Genomic DNA, 26468 nt, shown 5'->3' with positions numbered 1-26468 from the left:
ACATCCGCCCTGCCACCATTGCATCCTGAATCATCACATGATTCATATACTAGAAAGCACAAGAAAAAATGATTAAAAAGATCATTCAAAGGATTCCTAGCCAAAAATAGTTGGAAAATGTTCTTTATCGAGGACAAATGCTATAGCTTTTCTGTGTTTGCAACTTCAACCATGGATGAAATAGTTCCTGCAGAAAAGGACTGCTTCTATTCTTCTTTGAAATATGCACTGCTACAGAACTCCCTTGAGTTCTCAGAAATAAAATCCAAACCATGCAAAGAATTTCAAATCCTAATAAAATAAATGAAACTCTCTTTTCTTTCAGTCCTTTAAGGAAAAAATACAGTCCTTCCAGAATGCTTTTTTCCAAACCATAAAACCAACAGAAAAGATGTATCAACTGTGAATAGCTGTAAACTACTCATATCTTTACCATAGCTTTAAAAAGGGGAAAAATGTGTCTCTCTGTGCCATACTTTGGGGCTGCTGAACTTTGATGTCAGTGGAGCTCTGCCAGCATGCACCACCTGATGCTGGAGCTGGGGACTGAGTATTCATCATAGACCCATGCCCACATAATAAGTACTTCCACATTTCATTCTAAAAGGCTGGATTTTCAGTCTAGGATGTTCTGTTACATGCCTCTTTCTCTGAGCAGAGGTGGATGGATTGCTAAATTGGAGAGTGAGGAAAATATTATTTATGAGGAAAAAACAAAATGGAACAGAGACAAGGAAAACACTTAGAAGAAACAGAGTTTGTAATGCTCGTGAAGCCATAAACTTGAAAGTTCAATGAAAGGAAGTCTTCAGAGGTATATCCTTTTGATTACCATAACTGAGAGTGCAATTTATATTATGATTTCTATATCTCGATAACAGGTACAGAAAGATTTCCCTGCCACCATCTGTCAAGCTGCACTGTTGTTTTTTTTATCAAGCAGCTCCTGTTGAGCTCATCTAGCTGATGAACATCCTTATCAACTAGCAAATATGAATGACTTATAGAGATAATATTTCAATATATAACGGCACTCCTATATCTTGGATTCTTTTAGGATGTGGGTTATGAAATATTAAATATCAAAGCTGTAAATTATTGTAGCAGTTTTATACAACTAAATTAAATTCAAACAAAACCTAATTTCCTTAATCATTGACTGTAATCCTCCAGGAACATATGCTATTAACTCAGCTACAAATGGCATAGAAATTGTATGACTTCAGTTATTTTATATCAAATTCTAATCCAGGGCAGAGTCTTTAGTATATCTCCTGCAGGGGTTTTAATGCTTTTACAGACATATTGGCTCTTTACTGGAGAGCTAATCTCTTCATATTGTTTTTTCACTCCTTTATCCATTTCCTTCACACCCTTACTAATCTAGCTAGTACTTTCTAGCACATCTCTTGTTTTGAAAGATTTGTCTCTCCCCACGTTGCAAGAGTCAGGCTTTCCTTTCCAAAACTAGACTTATTTTTTGTTTCACACGTAGAACTGAATCACTCCCGTTTGTTTCAACATGGCTGTTAACTGCCTCATTTTATCATCTCTTTGTAAGGCTCCCATAATTATTCAGCGTGAAGTCTAGTACTTGGAAAACTGAACAGTTCTCTTCTTTTGAAGGACCCCTATTGGAAGTAAAATAGATTTAATTTAAACAAGAATCTTCTTCACAGACATGAGACAGTGATTAGATAATGCAGAAATAAACCTTAGAGCCCTCAGAGGTAAGACTCAGAGAACTCTCTAGAGATCTTCCAGTCACCCCTCCGCTCAAAAGCGTGATCAGCTAAACTGCTGTTATTCCTGACATATGGTCCCCTGGTCTGTGTTTGTCTTTCATAACGGACATACAACATCTCCATGCAATCTGTTTTGGGGCTTCAGTGTCTTTCCTAGCAGGAAAAGTCTCCAGATACCCTATGACAATCTTTCTTGTTGCTTAATCCTTTTACATTCCCCCCTTTGGGACTGGGAAAGGGGCCGTTGCTGGCCTCCCTGCAGCACTTGGCAACTTCCATCTCTTCTCAGTTTTCTTTTCTCTAGACTGAATCACAGCACCCCATTTTAACTTCCTCAGCAGTATTTTTTTCTCAAAGGTTGCCTTCAGTGAACTCCTGAACCAGCTGTTCCACAAAACAACTATTGAGACATTTAAAAGTCTATTTTATGTCATGACTGGATGTAATTATTGCCCTTTCTAAATAGCTATGGATGACTCACACTATTCTAACTTCCTCCCCTAACACAGGCCCATGCTGCCATCATGGTCCACTCATCATCTGGGCAAATATAAAATCGATATTAACTTCCTTCCTTTGTTTGGGACTTCCACCTACATGAGGTCAGGATTGTGCACTGATGGAATTATCTTGTTAAACTCTAAGAAATCTTTAAACACACAATTATTGACCTACTGGCAAATCTCACAGCATCTTTCCTGAATACATTGCATGGGACTGGCTTGTCCTGCTAATCATCTTTCCAAATTTGTGATGTATCTGTGATGTTAGGAACTCCATGAACAATTAGAACATATTGCCCTCGTGTCATTTCTTAGGCATCAAGCACTCGCACCGAGGATTATCTTGTTTAAGTTATCGCAGTTCTCTCTGTTCCCTGTTTCCTTTCAGTTAGGTTTGACCTTAACACCAGCAGAAGGGCTATGAACCAATAGCCCTCACAGCATGATATGGCAAGGTGGCTGTTGGCTGGTGATTATCAGTGGTAGGCCCTTGACTTGAATTTATTTTCCTCTGAGCACAAGGAATATATATGATTTCGTTGTTTCAAAAAGGCGCTTCTGCACAGTCCGTTTATTTACTCAGGCATTTCCTGACTGAGAGACTTATACTGAGGGAAAGACCTCTGGTCTTTCCTTTCTCTGGGCAGGGTTATTTCTCAGGATTCTACTCCCCATATCCTTCCAGCCTCAAGAATATCAGCTGGACGGCATTGGTGCAAGCAGTATGTACAGGAAGAGGCTTGGCTTCATTGTGAGAAACCTTTGAGGAACATTTCTTCTTAGAAAGGTCACAGACAGACATCTCCCCATCTTTAAAGCAGAACTGTTTCTTAAATCAGTGAGGAAGTTAGACCTTTGGAGAGTCACAGCAGGTTCCACCTCTTCCAATCTGACCTTGTATTTTGCATATATTTTTATAGCATATCTTATCTTCAGTGCTTTGGCAAGAAACAAATAAACCAGAGCAAGTAACAATTCTCATCAAGATGACATTTCAGTTTCAGACGCGTAAATTAAGTAAAAATTTAACTTTGCATGAAAAAAGTCAGAACAACTCTTACTGTACATTACAAACTGTCACCCCAGAAGATACTGAAGCTCATTCCAGAGGTAGCTGACTTAACAGACAAACTTGAAAGTGTCTTTTGCCTCTGACCTTACTGGCTTATTGGGTAACACCAGTGCTAGCCCAGAATTCAGTCTGATTTATGGAATTCCTTGCGCTGGGTTTTTTTTCTTCATCCTGAAGCAGGTTGAAGATTACTCAATTCATTAGTTAAATTAATGATAGTGCAAGATAGAAAAGCTAAGCAGCGCTGAAATTTAATCAATCAATCTGCTCAACACTAATTACCACACCAGTATATCTATACACAAGGATTCCAATATTGAAGTACATCACACTTCTTTCTTTATTGCAACATTAAATGAACAAATTGAAAAGTTACAAAATATGAAGTAAAGCGTTTGTGGGGAGGAGAGAGGAAGGAGGCTTTTGCAGCATGGCAATGCATTGGAAGTTTTTGCAAGGAAGATTCAAATTTATGGCATTTCTTACATTTTGTCTCTTTGCTGGAAATCTAGGAGATAAGAGCAGCAAGCAGAGTTGGGAAGGAAACGGGATCTGGGCGAGACTGCAGTTTCCCTGGCCTTCCGACCCTGAGATGATAGAGAGGGGACATGCAGAAACCCTTCCTGGTCAGTGTGGGCAGAACTGCACTGAGCACTGCAAAGCACTACAGCTTGGATGTGTGAGCGTTTTTGTTTTTTTTCTTCTCTCCAAAAAGTTTTCAGGAAGTCTGGGGGAGGGGCAACACCGTTTCTTTTTTGTTATAATGGGCCCCTTTGTGGAGATGGGAGAGGAAAGAGCTGCGTGCCTGCGTTGTGCAGGCTTTGCTGTGATTCCCAGCGCGGTTTCTCTGTGCTCCTAAAAGGCACTGGGCCTGCGTGTGGGGACAGCGGAGAGGGACTGGGTCAGGATGGAGCTGATGGTTCTGCTCAACGCTCTTGTTACTCGCCTGCTGTTCGTGTTGCACTCCCTCATCGGGGTCTGGAGAGTGACTGAAGTGAAGAAAGAACCCAAGTACTGGCTGCTGGCACTGCTCAATCTTCTGCTCTGCCTGGAGACAGGGCTCACGCTCAAGTTTAAGCAAGGCAGAGGCTACAAATGGTGAGCATACCTTGCTGGCTCCGATGGAGCCCCTCTCGCTTCTTTGCATGTACTTCGCTGCAGATGTGGAGCTGCTGCCTGTAAGTAGAGCTGCCCTGGCTTCCTTTAGCCACACTTTCAGGGTGCTGCGTTCTCCCTCCTGCAGCACCTGGGGTACTGAAAAAATGCTGAAGCCCTGGCTAGTCTGACCAAACCCAGAGGGCTTTCAGGAGGGGGGGAAGCTTTGCAATAGATGACTTGGGAACCACTCGTACAGTACTGAGTGTGCACCAACAGCTGAACGATGTGGAAGCTTTGCTGCAGGCAAAAGCTACAAGTTCTAAAGCTGCTGATCCAGGGGACTGGGGAAGTCGGGGGCACGCACTCCCTGGCAGGGACACCGGACACAACGATGCCACAGCCTGTCATGAGCGCACACAGAGATGCCAGGGGCCCCACACCTCTCACTCAGCCAGCCATTTCCTGGCAGGCATCTCATTCCCTGGGACTGCATTCCCTGTCCCTGCTACCCACAACAGTGCTATTACCATGCTAGTACGTGAACAAAAGCTCAGCATCAAATAAAAGATGAGCAGCAAGAACTCTCACAGCAGGAGTTGTTTAAGTATTTGGATTTTATATATATATCTTATAATATTAGAGGCTGTTCCCGAGGGAAGCCTTCATGGAGGAAAGACTACATGAGAAATGAACAAAATAAGTTAGTCATAGCAGAATTTGCTCAAGCACTTGGTTTTTACACGTACGTAAGGAATGGCAGCAGTCATCTATGGCTCATCAGTGCAGCCAGTCAGCTAAAACAAATGCTCAGTGAAAGGGAGGCAGTCACATCACTAATTGTCCAAGTTTCGTTAAGACCTTTTCTTTGTAAAAACCTCAAACTGCAGGGTTTTTTTGTCCGTGTCAGTGGGACAAATTCAAGGTTAAAGAAAAAAACAACCCTAGTGATTTCCATAACCTTATACTTCTGACTATTGCAACCTGTGAAACTCATTATAACAGAAATGGCGTTGTGTGACAATTCACATGAGTGTTCCATACTCTAAATTTAAATGTAATAAAAGTAGTGGCGATTTCTGGGATACAGGAAAATTTAACAACAGTGGAGCACACATGTAAATCAGAGACAGAGTAAACAGCCCCAATTCACTGAGGTGAGGAAGAGGCAGCAGATACTTCATGAAGGCACACTTGCAAAGTCTATTTTTGGACAATCAAAAAAAAAAACCCATACAGAAAGCAGATTCTTTTTACTGAATGTGTGCTAGAAGTCTGGGCTAGATTTAACTAGGAGGAAAATGGATATGGTCCAGCACACTAAGAAGCACAGTAAATTATGTTGTAGGTGAGAACTGCAGACAAACAGGCAGCATCTAATCACAGCAGAATCAGGATAACTTTCTGCTCTAGTGAAAAACACCCACATTCAGAGCAAGTGGTATCACCTGCATTTACAGAAATGCCTCCGTGCGCATCTATTAATGCAGGCAAAGGACACGGTACCACAGAACTCTCCTGCCTCCAGAAGCCTCACATGCTCTCCATACAATATTGACAAAAGACAACTGCTTATTACATCAGCAGAAATGGAACAAGTGAAGAAAAAGTAATATTGCGTGCCTGGTCAAGTAATATTTGCTCTACAGTGCTCCTTCTTAAAGAAAGCAGGGTTAAAGCTCCTGAACTTTCCTGGCCAGATCTGCTATCATTAGCTCAGCATTGCTAACTTGCCAGCTGGATGGATTTCTCTTGTGCTCAAGTCCTGTAGGAAATACTGTAAAATAAAGTAGTACTCCCATTCAATTGAGAGGTGTGTTCTCTCACAAATAACTAGACTAAACCCCCACAGAATTGCTAACTTCAGGAAGAGGAAAACAAACAAACAGACACACCTGCTAACCCCAAGAACAGCCAAAACTTAAAAAAGGAGACGTGAACCAACCATAAAAACCAAACAAGACATGACTCAAGACTACATTATTTAGAGGGACTGACTGAAACTTTTCAGAGCATTCAGCAACCTAGTCATTTTCCCGAGCAGCAGGAGTTTTGGTTATTTTTCTTCCTCAAAACAATCTCCTCTGAAAAAGTCATTATTACAAAAATAAACATACATTCTGGATGTGAGCTAATAATACATCCAACTACGTTTGACCAAACACATGCTGCAGTTACAGTTGCAAGCAATTGAAGTTCACAGCCAACTGTGCTGCTGATGGGACAGAAGGAACCAACAGGTGTCCTGAAGCTGCCCTCACTGCACTGCAGAGTACTACAGATGGGATCTCACAAGAGCAGGGTGGAGGGGCAGAATCACCTCCCTTGACATGCTGGTCACACTTCTCTTGATGCAGTGCAGGATACAGTTGGCCTCCTGTGCAGCAAGTGCACGTTGCCAGTTCATGCTGAATCTGTCATCAACCAACAGCCCTGAGGAGCACCAGTTGTCACCAATCTCCACTTGGACACTGAGCCATTGACTACAACTCTCAGAAGTGGAGCTATCCAGCCAATTCCTTATCCAGCGAGTGGGCCATCCATCAAATCCATTTTTCTCCAATGTGGCAACCAGGACATCGTGCAAGACAGTGTCAAATGTTTTGCACAAGTCCAGGTAGATGACATCAATTGATCTTTATCCACTGACACTGTATCATCAGCAACTCTCATAAGAATCAGTACTCACAGGAGTAGTAATGAAATCTCTCTAGTACTCTCAAACTCAGATCAAGAAGCTTTAGATGATAAAGCTTCACCATTACAAGAGAGTGACAAGAAAAAGGAGTTCCGTTTTCCAGGGAGAGAAATCCTAAAAAGATTAGACAACTGCCAGCACAAGTGGGAGAAGAAGGGCAAGGCCCATTTTCATAAACCATTTTAGCCGGCACTGAAAAAATTCATCTTAAGAAACACTTACTTTCAGCAAAGTGATGCTGTTTCCACCTTTTCTCTAACACCAGGATTCTGATCAACAGTCTTTATCCCAACACCATTCGGTGCAATGACCGTAGCCATCCCTGTTCATTTTAGGGGAGTTGGTCCAGATGACCTTTATGGGTCCCTTCCAACTCAAATGACTCTATGATTCACCCTGAGATCTAAAAGAGCAGATTAATTACACTTTTTTGTTGTTGATTTGTTTTAAATAGAGAATGCTATGAAGGAATTACAAATAGCTAAAATACTTTTAGGTAGTTTCTGAAAAGAGATTTTATAAATTACATATGATCTTAGATCTACAAAAAAAAAATAAAAGCAACTATAATTCATAACACTGGCAGCATGAGGAATTCAGCAAGAATTGCAACTCTTATTTGCAGTTACAGCCCAGTGAGAACTGTAACGAAAGGAGAATTCTGCAGGTCCAACTGAGATAATGATAGAGAATACAAGATATTTATGATGTGATATAATACCAAGCTATCTTTTCCTTTGCAGGTTTTCCCCAGCAATCTTTTTGTATCTGATTTGCATAGTACCATCATTATGGCTACTGGAAATTCACCATGGGACACAGGTATTTATTGTGAAACATGATGGACTGTCTTGAAATTGATTATCTGATGTGCTGTATTTAGGCATAAATGCCAGACCTTGATCCAATTTTCCATTTTATGTTGGTGAGCATCCCAGACCGGCTGGGACTATGGACCACTGTGCATTTCCTAATATCATGTAATGAATCTCTTTCATAGCTAAAATGAGACTATTTGTATTTGGCCAAGGAACTGAAGACTAGGAGTATGAAATGCAGCATTTCAGCCCCAGGTTACCAGCTTGAATTTCATTGCTTTAGAGACCTTTGTAAAATAAAATATGAGTTTTATGGCATTTACAGGCAGGTATCACAACTCAAAGCAAGTAAAAATTGACGTAGCTATCAATTAAAAGGCTCTTAAATAACCTCATGCTTACTGCAATCTAAGAGAATATTCAGAGATTACTGCTACAGAATAGCTGTTGTAGTAATTTCTCTGTGCTGTACAGTGATCTGGGAAGGGCAACAATTTTAAAGGCAACGGCTCCTGTGGCTTAGGGTGAAGATAAACCCCAGCAGCCCCTGCCCTGTGCCAGCTGCCTTCAAGTCCCCATTGAACTTCCATGTAGTGAAAAGGGGATTTTTGCATGCCCCATGATTTTTGCACAACCCTGACAGAAATTGAACTGTTAAGAAGGAAAGATAAAGCGATAGAAGACGATACATAAATTAGACTAAGGAGGCACAGGCCCTTATTTTCTCCTTTGGAAACATTGTTAGAGCCCACAGCAGTATAATCAAATATTCAAAATTGTGTTTACACTGAAAATGCCTGAGGCTTTTTCTAAATACAGCAGCAGGAATTTATTGTCTTCTTGTTTTGCCAAATCTCCTTAAACAGTCACTGACAGGTAACGTGGATATTGAGAACATTTGTCATAGTTAAATCTGGTCCACAGAACAGGCTAATTCTGTAGTCAGAGGCAGCAGTTTATTTCCCAAAATGATGTTAGAACATGGCATACTTTGTTCTTATTGATATACTGTTACTGTGAATTAAAGAGGGAGTATATCAAGTTAACAGCTTAGTTTATACCTGGAGAAATAGGATAGAGAGTTCTGGAAGTGTGCAGTCTAACAGATTCAAAAGCACCTCTAGAAAGGGGAGCAGCCCTCATAACAATATCAAACGCAGCACTCAGATAAGTACTGTTTTTCAGGTGAAAGTTTTGCTGAAATTTTTGGTATTAAAACAACAACAAAATGGGCCCATACATTTTATATACGTAGCATCAGAACAGTTCGTGGTCGTTAAGGCAACAGAACGTTGATTGCCTGTTGAATACCTAAGAGGAAACATCAACAGCTTGTAATGGTGTTGTTATTTAAGGCATGCACTAACACATAGTCTCTCCTGAAGATGGAGGCAGTTCTGCCTCCAAGTAGTGCAGAACTGGACAGAAGTAATGCCATTCATCTATCAAAGTGGAATACTGACGGCATAGAAAGAACTGCTTTGCAATGAAGCATTTGGGGATGAAACGCATCTCTGGGAGAGACTCCATAAAATAAATTTAATCGCACTAAGCAAAAGAAACTGCTGTCAGCAAAATAGAGTGGAAAGAAAATTAAAATCGTTTATTCCTTTAAAAAATAATAATCGTTCTTCCTAATGCCTAAGACCTCAGATGAACAAATGCCTCTTAGCTTTTCAATAACCTTGTGCGTTACCGCCACAAAGCACCAGCTGACCACCTTGAGCAGAGGATACTAGACTGCCAGGGAAGTATTCAGTGCAAGCATCCTGCTCAGCAATAATACAAATACCTGCTAAACCTTTTAAACATATTTAACCACTAAGGAAATAATCATTTTTCATGCCCATTCCCTCAGCCTCTTCTCACATGGGATCCTCTTACCCACTAAAATTCCACTGTATCACTCACTCCTCCAAAAGAGATAGCGTGCATCATTTCTCCCCCCCCCACAACCATTGTCTTCCTGAGTTGGAAAGACAGCCTAAGCAGCCTTTTCTCCTTGTGTTACATTTCAGCTTTCTAGTAGGAGCAAAATGAAGCAAAGCCACAATACTGAATTTGACATCATGTGTGTTGCCATAGTGACGGCCACACTGCTTTCAGCAATGCAGAGTAAGGGGTACCTGTTGCTTGGCAGAGGCTGCCAGCTTCCACGTGGTAACAGGACTGAGGGCACTCTGCCCTGCTATTCCAGTAGCAATTTTATCACCTCAGTGCTGCGTCTGCTGCAAAAAGTTTTATCTGACCTCATTTCTATCTGGCACTGCGTAAGAAGCAAACAGAAAATCACTGAATTAGTTCAGTATTTCAGGGGGTCCCCCTGAGCCACCAGCAATATCTTTGCAGGCTGGGCACTAGGAAAATAAGTCACACAAAACAGTTTCCATTTAGATGATGTTTTATAAATCAAGAGGAAATATCAGCTTCATTTCATAAGAAACAAAAGATGTAAACCTAGCTAGAATTTCTGTAAGTTGTGTACAATTTCTCCCTGTTTTATTTTTGGATAGTAATCATTAAGTGTTTTTGTTAAGCTATGTACACATCCAGACATCTGTGAGTAACAGGACTGCAGAGCTAAGCAGGTAAACCACGTTCATCTGCCTATGAAGTATAGTACTCACTTCTTCCTTGTTACATTCCCATTAAGTCACTGCACGTACACAGTTAGCTAGGCAGATACGCCTGGCACCAACAGGCCTATTTACATGCATATACATGATGTAAAACGAAGGCTCTTTTCCAAACTTTCAAGTGAATCACCACCACAATCACTGCTTAATAAATATTCAGAGAAACAAACTGAAACAAGAGGAAACTACTTAAATTAAAATTAGAGGTCAATTTAAATGCCTGACTCTGCAGATGCAGTTCTCCATTTCCAGCCTACAGGCAGTGACATCCACATCTGGCTCTGAGAAGCACTGGTCAATGTTCATGGAGCCACATGTCCCCCATTAAGTCAGAAATGGTTTCAAAAATTGCGTATTAAAAGCCTATGAATGCCACAAAGTGAACTTATTTTCATGATCATTCTAGGTGCTTGTGTGCAGCTAGAAAACAAAACAAGCCTGCAGCAGGCCACGTGGGAGCAACCTGTGGGGACAGCTCAGATCAGCCCTGCAAAGCAGCAACTAGGCAGAACCCCAGCTCCTGCCTGTCCTTGTTTCCACTCCCAGAACTTCAAGACCCCCCTTCTCCAAATGGAAATATTTCTCCAACATCTCAGTGACAGGCATTCAGTGCTGTCACACCCATTGTGCAAATAAGCCATGCATTCAGGTTCAGAGCCTTTATCACCAATTCTAAAAGCAACAAGCACTGACTTTTCCAGATTTTTCAGGCCACAGGAAGTTGCTGCATTTATCTACACTGTCAGGCAAGAGGCAGCATTAACTCAGATACGGGCAGTATTATCAGAGACAAAGTAAAGGGGGAGCTGAAGTTTTTTTAGACTATGATATTTGCTGGAAAATGTTGCCCATCTATTGGCAGGCATTATGCTGAACAGAGCTGCTCAGTATGCACGCAAACATTCCAATTGTTGCAGAAAATCACTTCTCATGCAGTAAAATGGTGGGGGGCCCAGTAGAGAAATGCAAATCATTTGGTGCTTTCTGGCACAAGTTGGATAGAAGTCTTTCGTGACAGCCTGGTTTGATTTTCTAATTACCCCTTTTTTATTACAATGAAATGGGAAGGGCTGTTATGAAGACAGATGTTAGGAGCTAGGCCCCAGCTACCCCAGGAGCAGCTGCTGGACAAAAGCAGAAAGCAGTGCACCTCCTGCCACTGAGTCACTGTGCTACACCCAGCAGTATGCTGTACCCAACCTTTTCTTTCCTATAGGATCCACTGTCTGCAAAACATAAAGCACAAGTTTTTGTACTTTGCAGGGGCAGGCAATGTCACAGACTCACTTTTCCTAGTTATTCCTGAATCACATCCCTCATCTTATGAACTTCCTGCAAAATTTTGCAGGGAAAGGAAGAGGGGAAATACAAACCACGTGACCCCACGGCTCAACTGTATTCATTGCAGCCTTGAGGGAAATCACAGAGGAACAAAACAACTGCGTTTTTAGATAACTTACTCTGGACAGTAGAAATAAAAACTTGGAAAACAAGTTTGAATACAGAGACTAAAAGCATAAGATAGCAAACCAAGCAATTTTTACCCTACTCTACCACTCTAGGCAGAAAGAGACAATGTAGGAAAGCCAGCAACCTGTTGAAGAGAGCTGCAGACAAAGTGCAGTTTTACAGAGCAAAGGCATCACCCACTCCATCAGCCTTTGAATTTCTATCTGCTTTTGCACAACAATCCCACAGCTTCACAAGGACCTACCAACACATCTTCCTGTCTACAGAGAAGGAATTCCTCCCTTCCAAACAAAGAGTATTTACATTCAGAGCAAGGATGTTCCTTTGTAAACATCCACTGTCAAGATTGCAGGCCTCTTTCAGCCACAGAATGTGTCTGCTCCCTGTGCTTCTTAACTCATGTGATGTTTTTGTTCACAACAGTACTGCAGTAATGAGCCTGAAGCAGTTCAGTTGAACGTCACCAACCAAGACATCAATCAGTCTCTAGAGAGCAGTCACGGAAGTGAGAGAATAGATCACCACATCATTCGGACGGTGGGACACCTTTTCCTGTTCTTAGTAGAGAACTTTTGAAATACTGGGAAAAAGCAATTGGAGAGGACTGTCATCTTCTCTGTCAGTTTGGGCAATCTCCTTAAATAGTGACCAAAAGATAAGGTTCACAAAGGCACACAGTAAAAGCGACAGACATCTTGCCATGTACTAACACTTATTGGTAGGAGGTCTCATACTGCTCAAAATCTAACAGAACTTTAAGTGTCTGAATGATGGTTCCGCTAATGATAATAGCAAAAAAATAACAGGAAAATAAAGTATAGAGAAGAATCAGTACTCATTGCCCAAAATTGGTACTAATATGCCATTATCAAATTATAGACATGGAAATGATTTCCTCTAATGCAACATGAAGGAAATCAAAGGCAGGCTGAAGGATTAATGCCATCTTTAATGTGAATTCTCCTGAAGTTACAGTATGTTATTGTTGTTATGTTTTAAACAGGCTAAAGTTTTTGTGAATCAGCTCTCCACAATCTGTGAGACTGTGTGGACCCTGGCCCTCCACCAGACTTTTCTACTACTGCTGGTAGTTGGGAGGTGGCTTCTCCCCATTGGGGTTGAAATCACTCGGGACCAGTTGTCCCAGCTGCTTCTAATGTTTGTAGGAACAGCAGCAGATATACTTGAATTTGCAAGTGAAACCCTGGACATTGAGGATGTGCGGTAAGGACTATTTTCTGACATAAATAGTTTGCACATTGCAAAAGAGATTTGTTCAGTTTGAAGCTTTGTTTGTGCTGTCTGCGGCATGCAGACTGCTGCACGTGTATTCCCTCAGATAACAGAAGGCTACATTCAAGGGCTCTGTTTTCCTACTCTCATCTTTCTGCTGTAAAAGACATAGCAGTCCTATATAAACTTGTTTTTAGAGATTACGCATCGCTAACAGAGAAGCATGTTACATCACAACAAAAGGGTACAAAAAGCCAAACAACTAGCATAACTGCCATGCGGCATCAAGTCATACAGTTACAGCAGCTGAAACTCTGGATACACAGAAAACTTCTCAGGTTAATCAATTGTTTTTAGGCTACCATAGAAGCAACAAGAGTTTGCTTTACTGACTCACTATCCAAGTTCATTCTTGGGTTATTTCATTTGTAGTTTCTTTCATTTGTAGTTTCTTCTTCACAATAGAAGAACAGTGTTCAAAGATGAGAAGAAAGGGAACCGCCTAGTTCTGGTGTAAATTTTCAACATTGCGATTTCTCCCAGAGAGTGTAAGCCCATCTCCCACTCACAGCAGTGAGAGCTGAATTGTGAACACCCACCACAAGGAGAAAGAATCGCAGAAGAGCTTCTCTTGCAGACATTATTCAATTTTTTATTTTATGTTTTAATGTCAGAGAAAGGGCTTTATAGCAGGGAAAGAGGTCCTTCTGACTTGGAAGATACTATTCAGGCTTGCAGGGAATACGTAAACATTACAAAGGAAAAGACAGACTCTGTGGCTCTAAGTAGAGATATTTCCATATACTTATTCATAACGCGGGCTGCAGAAATTTAGTGTAATTGCACAGCTGGAACAGCAAAAATTCCACACCAAAAAGTGCCTCTGTTTTCCTCAGTATTACTAGTACCTCTTGGAAGCATGCATTAATCACTGTTTGGCTCAAGCTCCCTTTAAATGACATTCCAAATACTACAGAAAACATTTTTGTTAACACATAAGGAAACTGCATTTTCACTGTTAACACTTTGTCTCCTCCCATAGAAAGAATTACGTTCTCATAAATGCAATTCTTGCTGTATGGACCTGGAGTATGTTACAGTTTCCACTTGATCTTGCAGGTTAGTACTTGCACACGGACAAGAAATGAGAACGTGTGCTTTAAGGTTTTGCTGGCATGACTTGTGATTGTGCATAGGCTACACGCTATATCCAGCACTTCTGCTGGAGAACAATTCATGTGACAAAGACAGTGATGCTTTCTGAAGAAAGCCTACTGTGGTTTCTTTTGAGGAAACTTTTCTGGCTAACCTCCATCTCCATGCTGAAACACTACTTCTAGAAAAAAATGGAACTGCAGCATTGAAGCTACTGCCTTAAACTTTGCTGTGTTAGCTCCTGAGTTAGTTCTGGCCATGGAAGCTATCATGCTTCCAATCTGGGGAGGTTACTAGACCCTATAGAGAAATAAGCAAGCATCAGCCACAGGGAAGAACACAGCCTAAACATAGATGTCACAAGCTCTCAGGAGGTTATCACAGGACATGTTACCTAATCACAGGGATCATGGAGGACCATGCTATGTTGGGACTGTATATTCTTATCTTACACCAAAAGGCTAACTCAGACTGGTATTTGCCTGCAGTCAGAGAGACTTCTTTAGGCTGAAGGAGATAATGAAAGTTTATTTCAACTGTTTTGGCCTCCAATATCAACAGATCTGCAAGTCAACTCCATCAGTCCAAAAATAAGTTATCCTTGCCAGTATCTTAGATAAAATTGATGAGTGGATTGACACAGCAATTAAAATAATAAATAAGGTAGTAATGAAAAATGATTCCTGGAAATTCTCATTAGCTTTCTCTTTGTAGACAGCATTAGGCTTTGATTTCAATTTTGAAGGTGGGAAAATATTTCAGCATTTCAGCTCAGCTACTCACCTCCAGAAAAAGCAAAATTTTGCAATTTATCAGAGCTAAAAAATTGTGTTACTGATAAAATCTACTCTCATAAAGATGCACAAAGCTTTAAAAAATTAACAACAAAAAATCCCACTACACATTCCCAACTAAATCCAAATGTTACTTAAAGAACCATTGCATTAATTTCAGTACAGTAAGCTACGTGTTGTGCTTATTTTCCTCTGGCTGTTGCTTTTCTGCTATGATTTACCTAGTTAAAAAGTTAGTAAGCACATGTTGGCTACGGGTGCAGTTTATTTTAGATAACTATGCAGCTGCACAGATGCTACTTCACATTCGGGCATCAGAATGTTTACTTGCACATAACTACAACCTAAAAAAGCAATTCATAGATACAATATAAAACAGCAGCAATGAATTTAAGACTATTAAACAACTTAAAAGCTATTAAATAATTAGCTGTTCCTGGTGAAGCTTTGTCTAATGAATTCAGAACATTTTTTTCCCCTTCTACAACTCATTTTCCACTCGAGTCTCATCTTTTTTTCCTTTCCCAGTGCTACCTCAAAGAATTGAGTTATTTTGGTAAGCTGTGCTACTTGGTGGTTGTTAATGCATCGCAGTAACTATGGGTTTTGTACTAACATAATCCTATTGCCAGGAAAACTGCTTACTCTACCTTCATGAATTTTCATAACATGCAGCCATACCACCTTCCACACACAAAGCTGTCTGATGACCCTTTCCCTAGACACCATGCCACCAAAAGCATTCCAGCCCACCACTGCCTCTATAGGTTAAAATACACACACAGGTTGCAGCAGTTGCACCCAATTTGTGCCCAGAAGGCTAAGAGCAAGTACCTGTGGTTTTAAGTCTTATATTGAAAGGAGGAACAACAGCTTCTGCCTGTCCATAATGCTTGACATTGTATCCCACCAGACACCACCTATTTTTGTTATGACACATGGGAAAGTCAACAGCTTACAGCTGTCTCTTAAAAGTAAGGTCTTTGCTTGGAACCAGCTGAAGTGCTGTGGCTCCAGAAGGCTCCCACTGAACTTCCTAACAATGCATATTAACTTAGCACATTGATTTAGAAGAAAATTATCTGGGGAAGTCACTGTAGAAAAATTAAGCGAAATACTTCTTCTTGTCTTAAAGTATATAGATACTGATAGCTTTGTGGGATAGAAAAGGGGAAGTGGTTTTTGGTCCTTTTTGACAGATTATGTAAATGACTGCTTAACTTAAGATCTCAGAAGTAGGATATGCTTTATGTTGAATTGTTCACATTTGAATGCATTCATAATCCAAGCTACCTAAAAGCTGCCCTTTAGCCCAATCCCGGCTAAGTTTTAGGAGAGTTGTTTTAACCCATGTGTTTTATTTCCAGTACAGCATATTGGCTGCAAACCAACTGCATCGAACAGGCAGATTCCTAGCCTGCTGCTGTGCAGGTACAGTGCAGAGCTGTGGAACATCGGGGTCAGCTTGTTCATACAGGACGGACCCTTCTTCATTGTGCGTTCAATCCTGATGGGCCACTTTCGAATATTCAACCAGATGCTGGTGTTTTTTACAGCTAAGAATATCTTAGTTGTGATCCTACAACTGTATCGCTTGGCAGTGATAACATTAGACTTTCGTGCTACTATTCTGCAGAAGAGCAGAAAAGGAGAAGTTGGCTGTTGCCCATGTGAGCCTTATCAAGCCACTGCTCATACTACTGCTGAGCAGGATGCTGAAATGAAAGAGTGTGTTGCTTTTCCACTGAAAGAGGAATCTCAAGCTCCATTGGAAGACCAGTAAGCACAGGGATTGACTGAAGACCAATTGCATTTCCCAACTTCTTCAGAAGGGCCTATTTCTATGGTGAAAAAGACTTAGTGGAAGAGATAATCTGCGCTCAAAGAGATTAATGTCTTCTAAACTGTAGGGGAAATTTCTGAAGGTAAAGAATCATAGAAATGGGACATTTTGTAACCTGTTGGATTCTGGGGAGTTTTTACGAGTTCCCTATTATATTATTCACAGGGATTTTGTAGCCATAGTTTGTAGTAGCAAGAAAGGTTTGGCACACTAACAAAGTTGGTCATAATCTTTGGTGGCACTTTGCTAATGTATGTATTTGCCTGTATTCACATAAAAGGACAAGTCTATCCTAACGGAACATAGAGGAAACAGAAGCATTTAGCCCTACTTCAGTGGTTGGGCTACAGCTAAGATGGACATCATGATCACAGTGCATAGCAGCAGCTACAGCAGTGCAAATGCAGGCATGAAAGGGAATGGACAGGACAGATTTCTACTGTTACTATGACATATAAACACTGTTCATTACGTAAAGTTAGGAAAAAGCTTTACTGAACGTTACCTCATCTCTGGCTGGATTTTCAGTCTAAAAACCACAAAACACTATGACGTGATACAGAAAAAGACCATCTCGTAGGACCTGCAGTCTGAGTAACCTAAATTTCACAAATAAATAGATATTAAAAACATGAGAGAATCGCCAAGACCTGTTTGTCACATAGTCATTTGCTACAGAAGTACTTGCCTTTATATTTCTATCAGTCAGAACATCTACACAATATAAATTATAACAACCCCCCCCCCCGCCAAGGAAAAAAAAACCATTGTAATTTTTTCTTCCCCTGCTACACTGCGTTTGAAGTTGAGGGCAGATTTTGAAGGAGATGTCATTTTCTAGTTATTTATTATTTTTTAGTGTCACAACTCAAGTATACAAACTTAACAAGGAAGAAAATTGTCCTGTCTAATGTGAGGAGTGCCATCTAGGCAAATGGATTCTGACTCGTGCTTCACATTTCATGTACCACCATGAAATCCCATGGAATCATTTGGCCTATTTAGTGTCAAGTTCTGTCTTTAAAAGAAAGGGCTTTTTGTCATGCATTTACTTCTGAGTTTGGGGTGAATAACTCAGGAACGTGATTAATTTCTTCCAGGATCACTTTACATCAATTTGAGGCCAATGACCTTGCTGGGCTTAGCTCAGAAGATAAATAAGTTTTGAAAGTCTGTCTCTAATTTATATGCTCACTGAAAATGTTAGGTGCTTTCTACATACTTCTGCATCCACTCTTAATGAGATCAGAAAAGCATGTTAAATAAAAAAATCTCACAAATAGGAAGTGACCTAATTAAGGTAATTTTTTATATTAAGCAATCCCAATTTTACCTAGGGCTTCAGATATCTAAAATACAGAATCTGTTTGGGAATGCATTAAAGTGTTCCTGCTGCCACCACAGCAGTCATGTGCTTATTAGACTTATAAGCAATGACACTTTTTTCTCTGGAAGATGTACCTATTTAAGAATGAACCCATTTGAAAATTTCAAAACATGTGAACCTGTGTTAGAATTTGTGAGCTGTTAAACCTTGTGATCTATTCTGTGCAGGATAAGGCCCTTTCACTAGTAGAAAAGGAACTGCACAGCTGTAAAGATACAAGTCGTATGCACTCATAGCCTTTCCACCACTTGCACCTTAGTAATAGCATGCAACACCCCCTGCTTTTCTCATTTTGAGCCTCTTTTCAGCAGAAGGAAAAAGTCTATTACCACTTTGTTGTAAGGCTGACATATTTAGAGTTGAATGCAACTTAAGGCAAAGAAGCTAAAGTGCTGCTCCTGACCAACTTTGTTGTCTAAAGCCTCTCACACCAAGGTACATTTAGAATCAGCTGGTAGCACTGTCACATATCTTCTTCATTGATGCAAGCCAGATCTACTCACAGTCATTGAGTTTACCACTTGCTGATGTAGTAATTACCCTGTTAAAAGGACCCTTGCTAATTAATTTGAAGCTAATACTCATCTTCCTAGAACATCATTTGAAATTCAACAGCAAAAAAATTGCAAGTACTTGCTACCTATTTAAAGGCTTAGGCCTACCAGGCTCAACCTGTAGCAAATGCAAGATTCCCTGGGGTCAGCAATACAAAGACTAATTAGAGCAGGAATATTACACAAAAAACTATACTTCCTGGTCTTCAGGCTGCTTCATTTTAAACAGCAGTAAAGCTCTCCATCAGTCTGACATTGAGAATAACTCACCACAATGCTAAGTTCTTCTCTAGATTCCATCCTTTTCATACATACATACACAAAATAGACTAGATCCACACTCAGAATAGAACAGATTTGGACATCCTTTTTCCTTCCCACCACTCTGGGCAAAGACAGATCACTTAAAAGCAAGGGAAAAAAAGAAAAAGAAACAGATCAATAACCAAAGCACTTCAATGGTGGGTAACCCACCCTCCTGCCTACACACAGAGGAGAAACGCAGGTAGCATCAGAAATGTCTGATGGAGTGCATTTCTAAATAACTGAGAACACCGGATGGTAATTAAGAAGTCTAGTGATTTGTATGTTGAGTCACAGTAGCAAATACCAGTTGGAAACCATCTCCTCTTGCAAATTTCTTGAGAGGGAGGACAACAGAGCTGTTTTTGCAGCAGGTTGAGTCAGTTAAGCCAGCAACTGGGTGCAGGGAGCCATGGTGTCATAGCAGTGCCTTTCAGCACATCACACTATGTAAGTACTAGAATGTATTCTCTTAAAGATCTGACAACTAGTGTCATGCTTGTTATTCAGGAAATGCTGCAGCAAACTTTCAGAATTGGAAAAAGTTCTACCCTTCCCAAATGGGAGGATTTTAGAACATCTAAATCGTTATTTACTCCTGAGTCAGGAGAATTCTGTTATTAACAGCTAGGTATCTGTTTGCTAAAGAGATTTACAGTCATTTATTTCTATTGTTCCTGCTTCGTCATTTTAGATTATTCTGTGTAGGTTGCTCCAAAAGTAATTCCTTCTATTTATTTCCATGAAAACTACACCAAATACAAGGAGCACAATAACACTGTTTGATAGCACAGATTCTACCAAACACTATTTTTCAACAGGGTTTCCACCAGTAGCTCTGCACATTTGCCAGCAATGAACAAGAGCTGCACACTGTGCTTGCATAAATCCTCACCAGCAGAGTTGACCCACTGTTGTCGCCACTGATGAAGTGCACCACTCACCACCTCATTGCTCTTACATCCACTATCAGACTACCTCTCTGTTGCCATCTATCACACAACAATATTGGTGGGAAGATTCAACCACACCAGCAACATCCATTTCTGATACTTTGGGTCAATGTCATAAAACAGGAGGCATTACTTTTGGAGCAGCTCATATATTAAACATCACTGAACTGTTTCACCATTTGTCTTTTCCTCATCTAAAACGTATTCTTCATTTTCATCCTTTCTTTAGGTCTTCAGTACAAATAAGATCATAGGCCTGAGCCAAAAAAAGACAAACCAACAGCAAAAATAACCAAAAGCAGCAATAAACATTAATTTACTGCATTTCTGCTGGTATTTTTACTGTACTATATTTTCTGGGACTGTGTGGAAATGGAAGAAAAGGTTCAATTACTTTTTTAAAATTCCAACCTTATTTTGAAAATAAAAGGCAGTTACCTCAGGCATAGCTGCCAACTTATTGTGTGAGAACTGAATGTTATATGTTTCAATTAATTATATTTTCCACACACTGCTTCTCTTTCTCATTGTTAATTACATGGGCCAGATTCTGACTGCAGCCGTTGCTTCAAAAGCCCACAGTAACTGCAGTAAATTCCTACCTGCTTTGCAAAGATTCAGCTTCACTCATAAAGACCCTTTGCCTCTAAACATGCAAATCACAGGCTAATCCCAGAGAAGGTTGAATAAATGCACACAAATACATGTGTGCATTTAGATACCTGGTTATGCCTAATACTTGCAGGATTTTATTTGTTACAGTGTGTGAGATTGCTAGTTAAAATACTCTGCAGACATCTGAAAATGCTTAAAGAAACACCTAAATGTTACAGATTCCTTAAGCTTACAGCTCAAAATACTAGGTATGCTACACACTCTGAACAGCATACCAATTTTCAAGAAAAGATCCCTGAAATACATTATTTCTATGTGGGTTTCCTCAGTTGATGAAAACTATCTAATCATTATTTCCCTCTCAAAAATAAAGTAGTTTTTCTGAACTTCGGAAATGATTAATGCATCTTTTTGGCTTTGAAATTAAACAAAAATACTCGTTTGAAACACTTGTTGGTTGACCATGTTTGCCCAGATTTGCTATTATTTTCTCTCAGATGGCTGTCAAACCTCACATAAAAAAATCAGTGGATCGGTACAGTTTTTCTGACCACAGGGCAGTGTTCTGAGTGGCTGCTGTTTGACTAAATAAGGTTTCTCCTCCCCCTGTCTCAAGTAGGGCCAATTTAAGGTAGCATAAAGAGATCCCTGATCTTACCTTAACCCAGTCAGAGCAGTGTGTTTCAATTTTGGCTGACTACTTGGGTATTACAAGGGAACTCAAGGCACAGTAGTTTAATGCTTTCTAACTGAAGCGGTCCTGCAGTTGAAACTACAGAAGACAAACCCTAGGGAGAGAGCTGAGATTCAGTCTGCTAATTGTTACAGAACTGCATGTCCAAGAAATCTTATTTTAGATTCTCTGCGGTGCTTAATGTTTGAATTCCTGCTTAACATCATGCAGGTGGAACGCATAGCAGCCATGGAATAACTCACTTCTAGGAAAAGTAATGCTTTTGAAATTACCAGCTCTCGAATAGGATAGAAAACCAAAAACACAACCAAAACCAAATTACATTTGGATTCCTTTTTAGAGATTCTTCCATTCACTGCCTGATCTGAAACAGCGTATGACCTATATGACTAATTTATTAAATACTGTTCCACGCTCAAGAAAAAAAACAAACCCTAAATATACTCGGTGGAAAGTAAAAAATTAATTAAAATATTTATAACTAAATAAAATCAATAGTGCTTTTGTTTCTGCCCCAATTTTATGGGAATATAAAAAGACGCGTACAGAATATTCAAGATCTTTTTCAGATGATGCCTGCTTGCTACTTTGAGTTATGTGTTATATTTGATCAGTACCAACCTGCATATTTTCCATATTCTTCAGACAGTAAGATCCCTGAGTACCCAGAAAGCCATTTAGAACAGAACACTAGCATCTAAAATTGCACAAGGCTGTTCCTTTCGTTCTGTGTCAATTGAAAACAGACAAGCTCTGAATCATCAGTTTGGAGAGTAGTCGCCCCTCAAGCCTTTGAGTTCAATTCAATGTCTTTCTCCGTGCTTTTGTATGAAGATGGAAACCTTTCAAGAATAATACTAAGGCCCTTCTTTACAGAGGAAGACAGAACATTCCTGATCTGCAATGGTGAGGTAAAAATGGTCACAATGGCAGAAAAAGCAAAAAATTTTAAGGGGATAGGAGAGAAATGAAAAAGCAAAAAGCAAAAAAAACACTTCAATGATCAATTTCAACTCTTACATCATATTCTACATACTGCTGTTCGTTTCTTTGTATTTCAGGCTGCGTTCTGGGGCAGTCTCCCAGATCTCAGTACACAGACAAAAGACACTGACCACTAAACTTCCCACTGCTGTTTACATAAGCTTCCACAGAAGCACTCAAGAGTTCAGGCCAATCAAAGATTAAGAATAGCCTATCCTATTTCCTCCTGCTAAAGACTGAAAGTATCTGTGTCTGACAAAGAACTTCCTCCATTTGTTTGCAGCCTACTACAAAGAGAAGCACATTTTCCTGAGCAGCCTCTCTGAAAGACTAGATTATTGAAATGGCAGTGACATTTCCTGCAGCCCTATGGGTTAAGAACTCCCTCAGGCATTCCTAAGGTCATGTTTGAACACACTGAGTGTGTTCACACAATGTCTGAAATAAGGCTGTCAGACCGTAAGTAAAAACACAGGAGCGGAAAGGTGGCATAATGTAAGAAACAATGCTCTAAACCAGAGTTTCAGACTTTGGATGGTGGGCTGGAGTCAAATAAAGCAGGCATGCATGAAGTTATTATCATAGGTGGTACCCAAAGATCTAAACTGAAAATTGCTCTGAAGCCTTCAGTCTCTTAGTGTATACACTAAGTTAATAGTATCCTGGAATAATCAGACAGAACGGATACAAACATAGCCAACATCTAAGCATCACAGATGTGCCCCATACAGCTTTGGAATAGCCTTTACAGAGTTAAAAACAAAATAAAACAAAAAATCTAACTCAGTGTTGCTGTTCATTCTTTTTATATTATTATGAGTAAACTGACACTTCACATTTGAAGAATGTGTTGGGCTTAAATTTTATCTGGCATCCTGCCTAAGTGCTTTGCAGTTTCACTCCCCTGATGGAATTCACAAAAAGCTTGTCTTTCAAAATAAACATGGTAGAAGCTTTGTTGGAGCATCTTTCAGGCTTGTAAGAAACAGCAGTACATTCAGCGACAGCAGTACATGAACCAAGACAGCTGTCAGCCACCATAACTCACTACAGCCCTAATCCTGCTTTCAGTAAGCATTCACAATGCTGCTGCTGAAGACTGTCACCACATCTAGAGTATTACTAAGGAAACATAAAAATAGTACATAGTTTATCTTGCAATTGATTCTAATGGGGTCAGAAGCATCTTCTAAAGAAATTTATCACAACTGCCAAACGGTAGTATTCTCTTTAACTTGGTAGGGCTCAGCTCAGCAAAGTGGTTAGGCTTTGTCCCAAACTGAGGGAGAATGAGATGTCTCTTCTTTCCTTCCTTTCTCCTTCCAGATTTCACACTGGGGTGAAATCCACCTGTTCTAATCCAATAATTAACTCACATTGGCTTCTATTCTGCCTTTTAAGCTTGATGTCAAGTTTAACTTAAAATTTAAGCTCTGTTTTGGAAGAAGAGACTGCTCTGTGACCTAATCTAAGGAATACTAATTCAGTTAAAAAATAAAAAATAAAAAAAAATCCTCCTACATTCAGGAAAACTAGAGAATGCATAAGTAAGAGTTGCCACAGGGGTAGCCTGAAGCCATATGCCAGCAAGTTACACTGCTTGTATATTATGAGAATTTTTAACCACCTAATCAATAAGAAATGAGTAGTTACTATGGCAATTCCTACATTACAAGGTAGTTGTGCTGCAGCAGAGTATGTTCTAGAAGGATGAATACACTCATCACTCTGTTATAAAAAATTTTGCACCCTGTACAGCATTGCATTGCTGTGTAGGCTTGTGGAAAAAAAAGACACCAGGAAGAATAAAATAGATTTAGAGCATAGTGGTGGTTATAAAGGACCGTCCAAACTGCTTGGGAATTCTTAAGTGACTAATACATGCCAAGTTAGAGAAATCTACAAACATTCAGACAAATCAAGCAAAGACTTCGCAGATCCCTAGCTTGAAAATAGACCTAACAAGACTAAGATTCCTCCATTATTTTTCCCTTTGGTCATATTCTTCAAAGTTTAAACTGATGGGATTAGAGCTGAGGTCCTCTCAGAGCACACACCATCAGCTAACGCTAATGCTAATTTCCAAAGCGTAGCAAACACTCTGCAGCATCCGTGGCTGATCACAGCTAACATATTCCCTTAAAGCACAGTGTATCACAACCCTATAGGGACTGCTACTACTTGCACATACAGAACAAGGATAAATCTTCATTCTCAAGACACAAATACTACATTAGAATTACAATGTTCTTTTAAAGGTTTGAAAGTCATGAATAATAATCTTTGTTAAACACACTGTTTGCGTATGCCTACTATGAAATATTTTATCCCACTTACATCACATAGTGTTGGGAAGTTCCACCCTTCTCTTTTCAAAGTATTTTCAAGTATTAAAAAAAATGGATTGAGGGAAATGCAGAGAATAAATCAAAACACTAAGTCTGACAGCCAAAGATGTCCTGTCTGCACAGAAACAAATTAAGATGTACCACAGCTGCAGAATTTGCACCAAGGATTGAAACACAAACCTGTCAAAAAAGATGATGAGGAGAGAAACTGATTTAAAATAACAATCGTGATCTTGAGGTGTGAGAAACAAAAGCACACAACTGCAGGGGCCTGAGGACACTTTAAAAGCCCCATCGTCATGTCCTTGAATCCATAAATTAATAAAATGTGGCAGTTAAAATTGTATAAAATTCCAGCAAATATATTCACATAACTGAGGTTCAGATCTTGATGCCTTCATTTGAATGATCAGTGCTGAGAACTGAAAACTATTAAGACTAAAGATACAGGGTTCTTCCAGGGATTCAATGACAACTATTTTTACTCATAAGATATTGACTGTAAGGTTACCCTGCAAACAGATACCAATTCCTATGTAGAAAGTCTCAATGTAATAGCAAAGATTTGATGCCAAAAACATTGCAGATAGAAAATAATTATTAAAAAAGTCTATAATTGTAACCTGCAGTAAATACACACGTTCTGAAGAGATCGCTAAGCAAGGCAATTCCTTTGAAATATGAGAAGAATGAAAGAAATTTGATGTCAAAATATGATAATCTTTGGCAAATCTTTTCAGGCTAGTAAATAGAGTTATATATCACTGTCCAAGCAAAAGCTGAATAAGGCATAAACATACAAACAGAAGACCAGAGTTCTAACGTGGCACATCAGAAAATCCCTGAAGTAAAGGGGCAAGCTTGCCCTGTGCTTGCCATTGTGAAGGAACAACCTTCTGGCTTCTAGAGAAGACACTCAACCCTTACACTGTCTTCAGCCTGTGCACCACAGCAACTAACCTCTTTATCTGCTTGAGAGTAAGACCAAGTCTGCCTGCACACATTTTTCTACTACTTCCAAAAGGACTCACAATTAGGAGAGAATAGAGTTTAAATAGATGTTTCCTCCCAACCATGTTACCTCCAATGCTACTTCTATCAGATGATTTCCTGATAAAAACAGAAGAGCTACGTCATTTTTTTCCACCGCAGAAAGAAATGAAAGAAAACGTGCATTGGGCTGAAGACAGGCAATATCATAAGACTAGGTTTAGAAAAAACTTTATTCTCATTTCTTGAAAATCTGCAGTGGTGCTTAATGCCATGCAGCACTTCGTAAGAAAATAACCAGCTACCCTCACTTATCAATAATATAATTAACAAATAAGAGCTTTTCCCAATGCTTCATAAGCTGAACGTAAGAAATATCTTTTCAAAATTACCATGGAAAGGAAGACTCGTATAGCATTGTTTCCTTAACATTACTGTTTCGTCCAGAAAATATCATACATGAGTACACTTGTGTTTTAAAGGCCTATTCCACTCAAATTAGAGCACTGAAGATTAGTTCTAGAATATGAGTTACAGCAAATTGGTCATTTCTGAAAGATGGACCTCAGGCTCAGGAA

General features: G+C 39.8%; 1 protein-coding gene across 1 annotated transcript; it reads left to right on the top strand.

Moving 5' to 3' along the window:
- Positions 1–4178: 4178 nt before the first annotated feature.
- Positions 4179–17072, top strand: TMEM26 (transmembrane protein 26). The gene is made up of 6 exons (XM_065746437.1): positions 4179–4418; positions 7857–7935; positions 12461–12574; positions 13041–13261; positions 14313–14389; positions 16587–17072. Exons 1-6 carry the CDS (start codon positions 4228–4230, stop codon positions 17000–17002), a joined length of 1098 nt encoding a protein of 365 aa, XP_065602509.1. The 5' UTR covers positions 4179–4227; the 3' UTR covers positions 17003–17072.
- Positions 17073–26468: the final 9396 nt, after the last annotated feature.

Source organism: Cyrtonyx montezumae, unplaced genomic scaffold, assembly GCF_038088225.1.
Source record: "Cyrtonyx montezumae isolate F1298 unplaced genomic scaffold, pur_monq_1.0 scaffold_4, whole genome shotgun sequence".
Lineage (NCBI taxonomy): Eukaryota > Metazoa > Chordata > Aves > Galliformes > Odontophoridae > Cyrtonyx > Cyrtonyx montezumae.
The sequence above is the reverse complement of the archived record's forward strand: the minus strand, read 5'-3'. Positions and strand labels throughout refer to the sequence as shown.

What these genes read in the sequence shown, in the direction of transcription:
- TMEM26 (XM_065746437.1), top strand. Translation starts at nt 4,228, where the DNA reads ATGGAGCTGATGGTTCTGCTCAACGCTCTTGTTACTCGCCTGCTGTTC. An exon ending in CAAGGCAGAGGCTACAAATG is followed by an intron (nt 4,419 to 7,856) that starts GTGAGCATACCT and finishes TTTCCTTTGCAG; the next exon opens with GTTTTCCCCAGCAATCTTTT. An exon ending in GTTTCCACTTGATCTTGCAG is followed by an intron (nt 14,390 to 16,586) that starts GTTAGTACTTGC and finishes TTTTATTTCCAG; the next exon opens with TACAGCATATTGGCTGCAAA.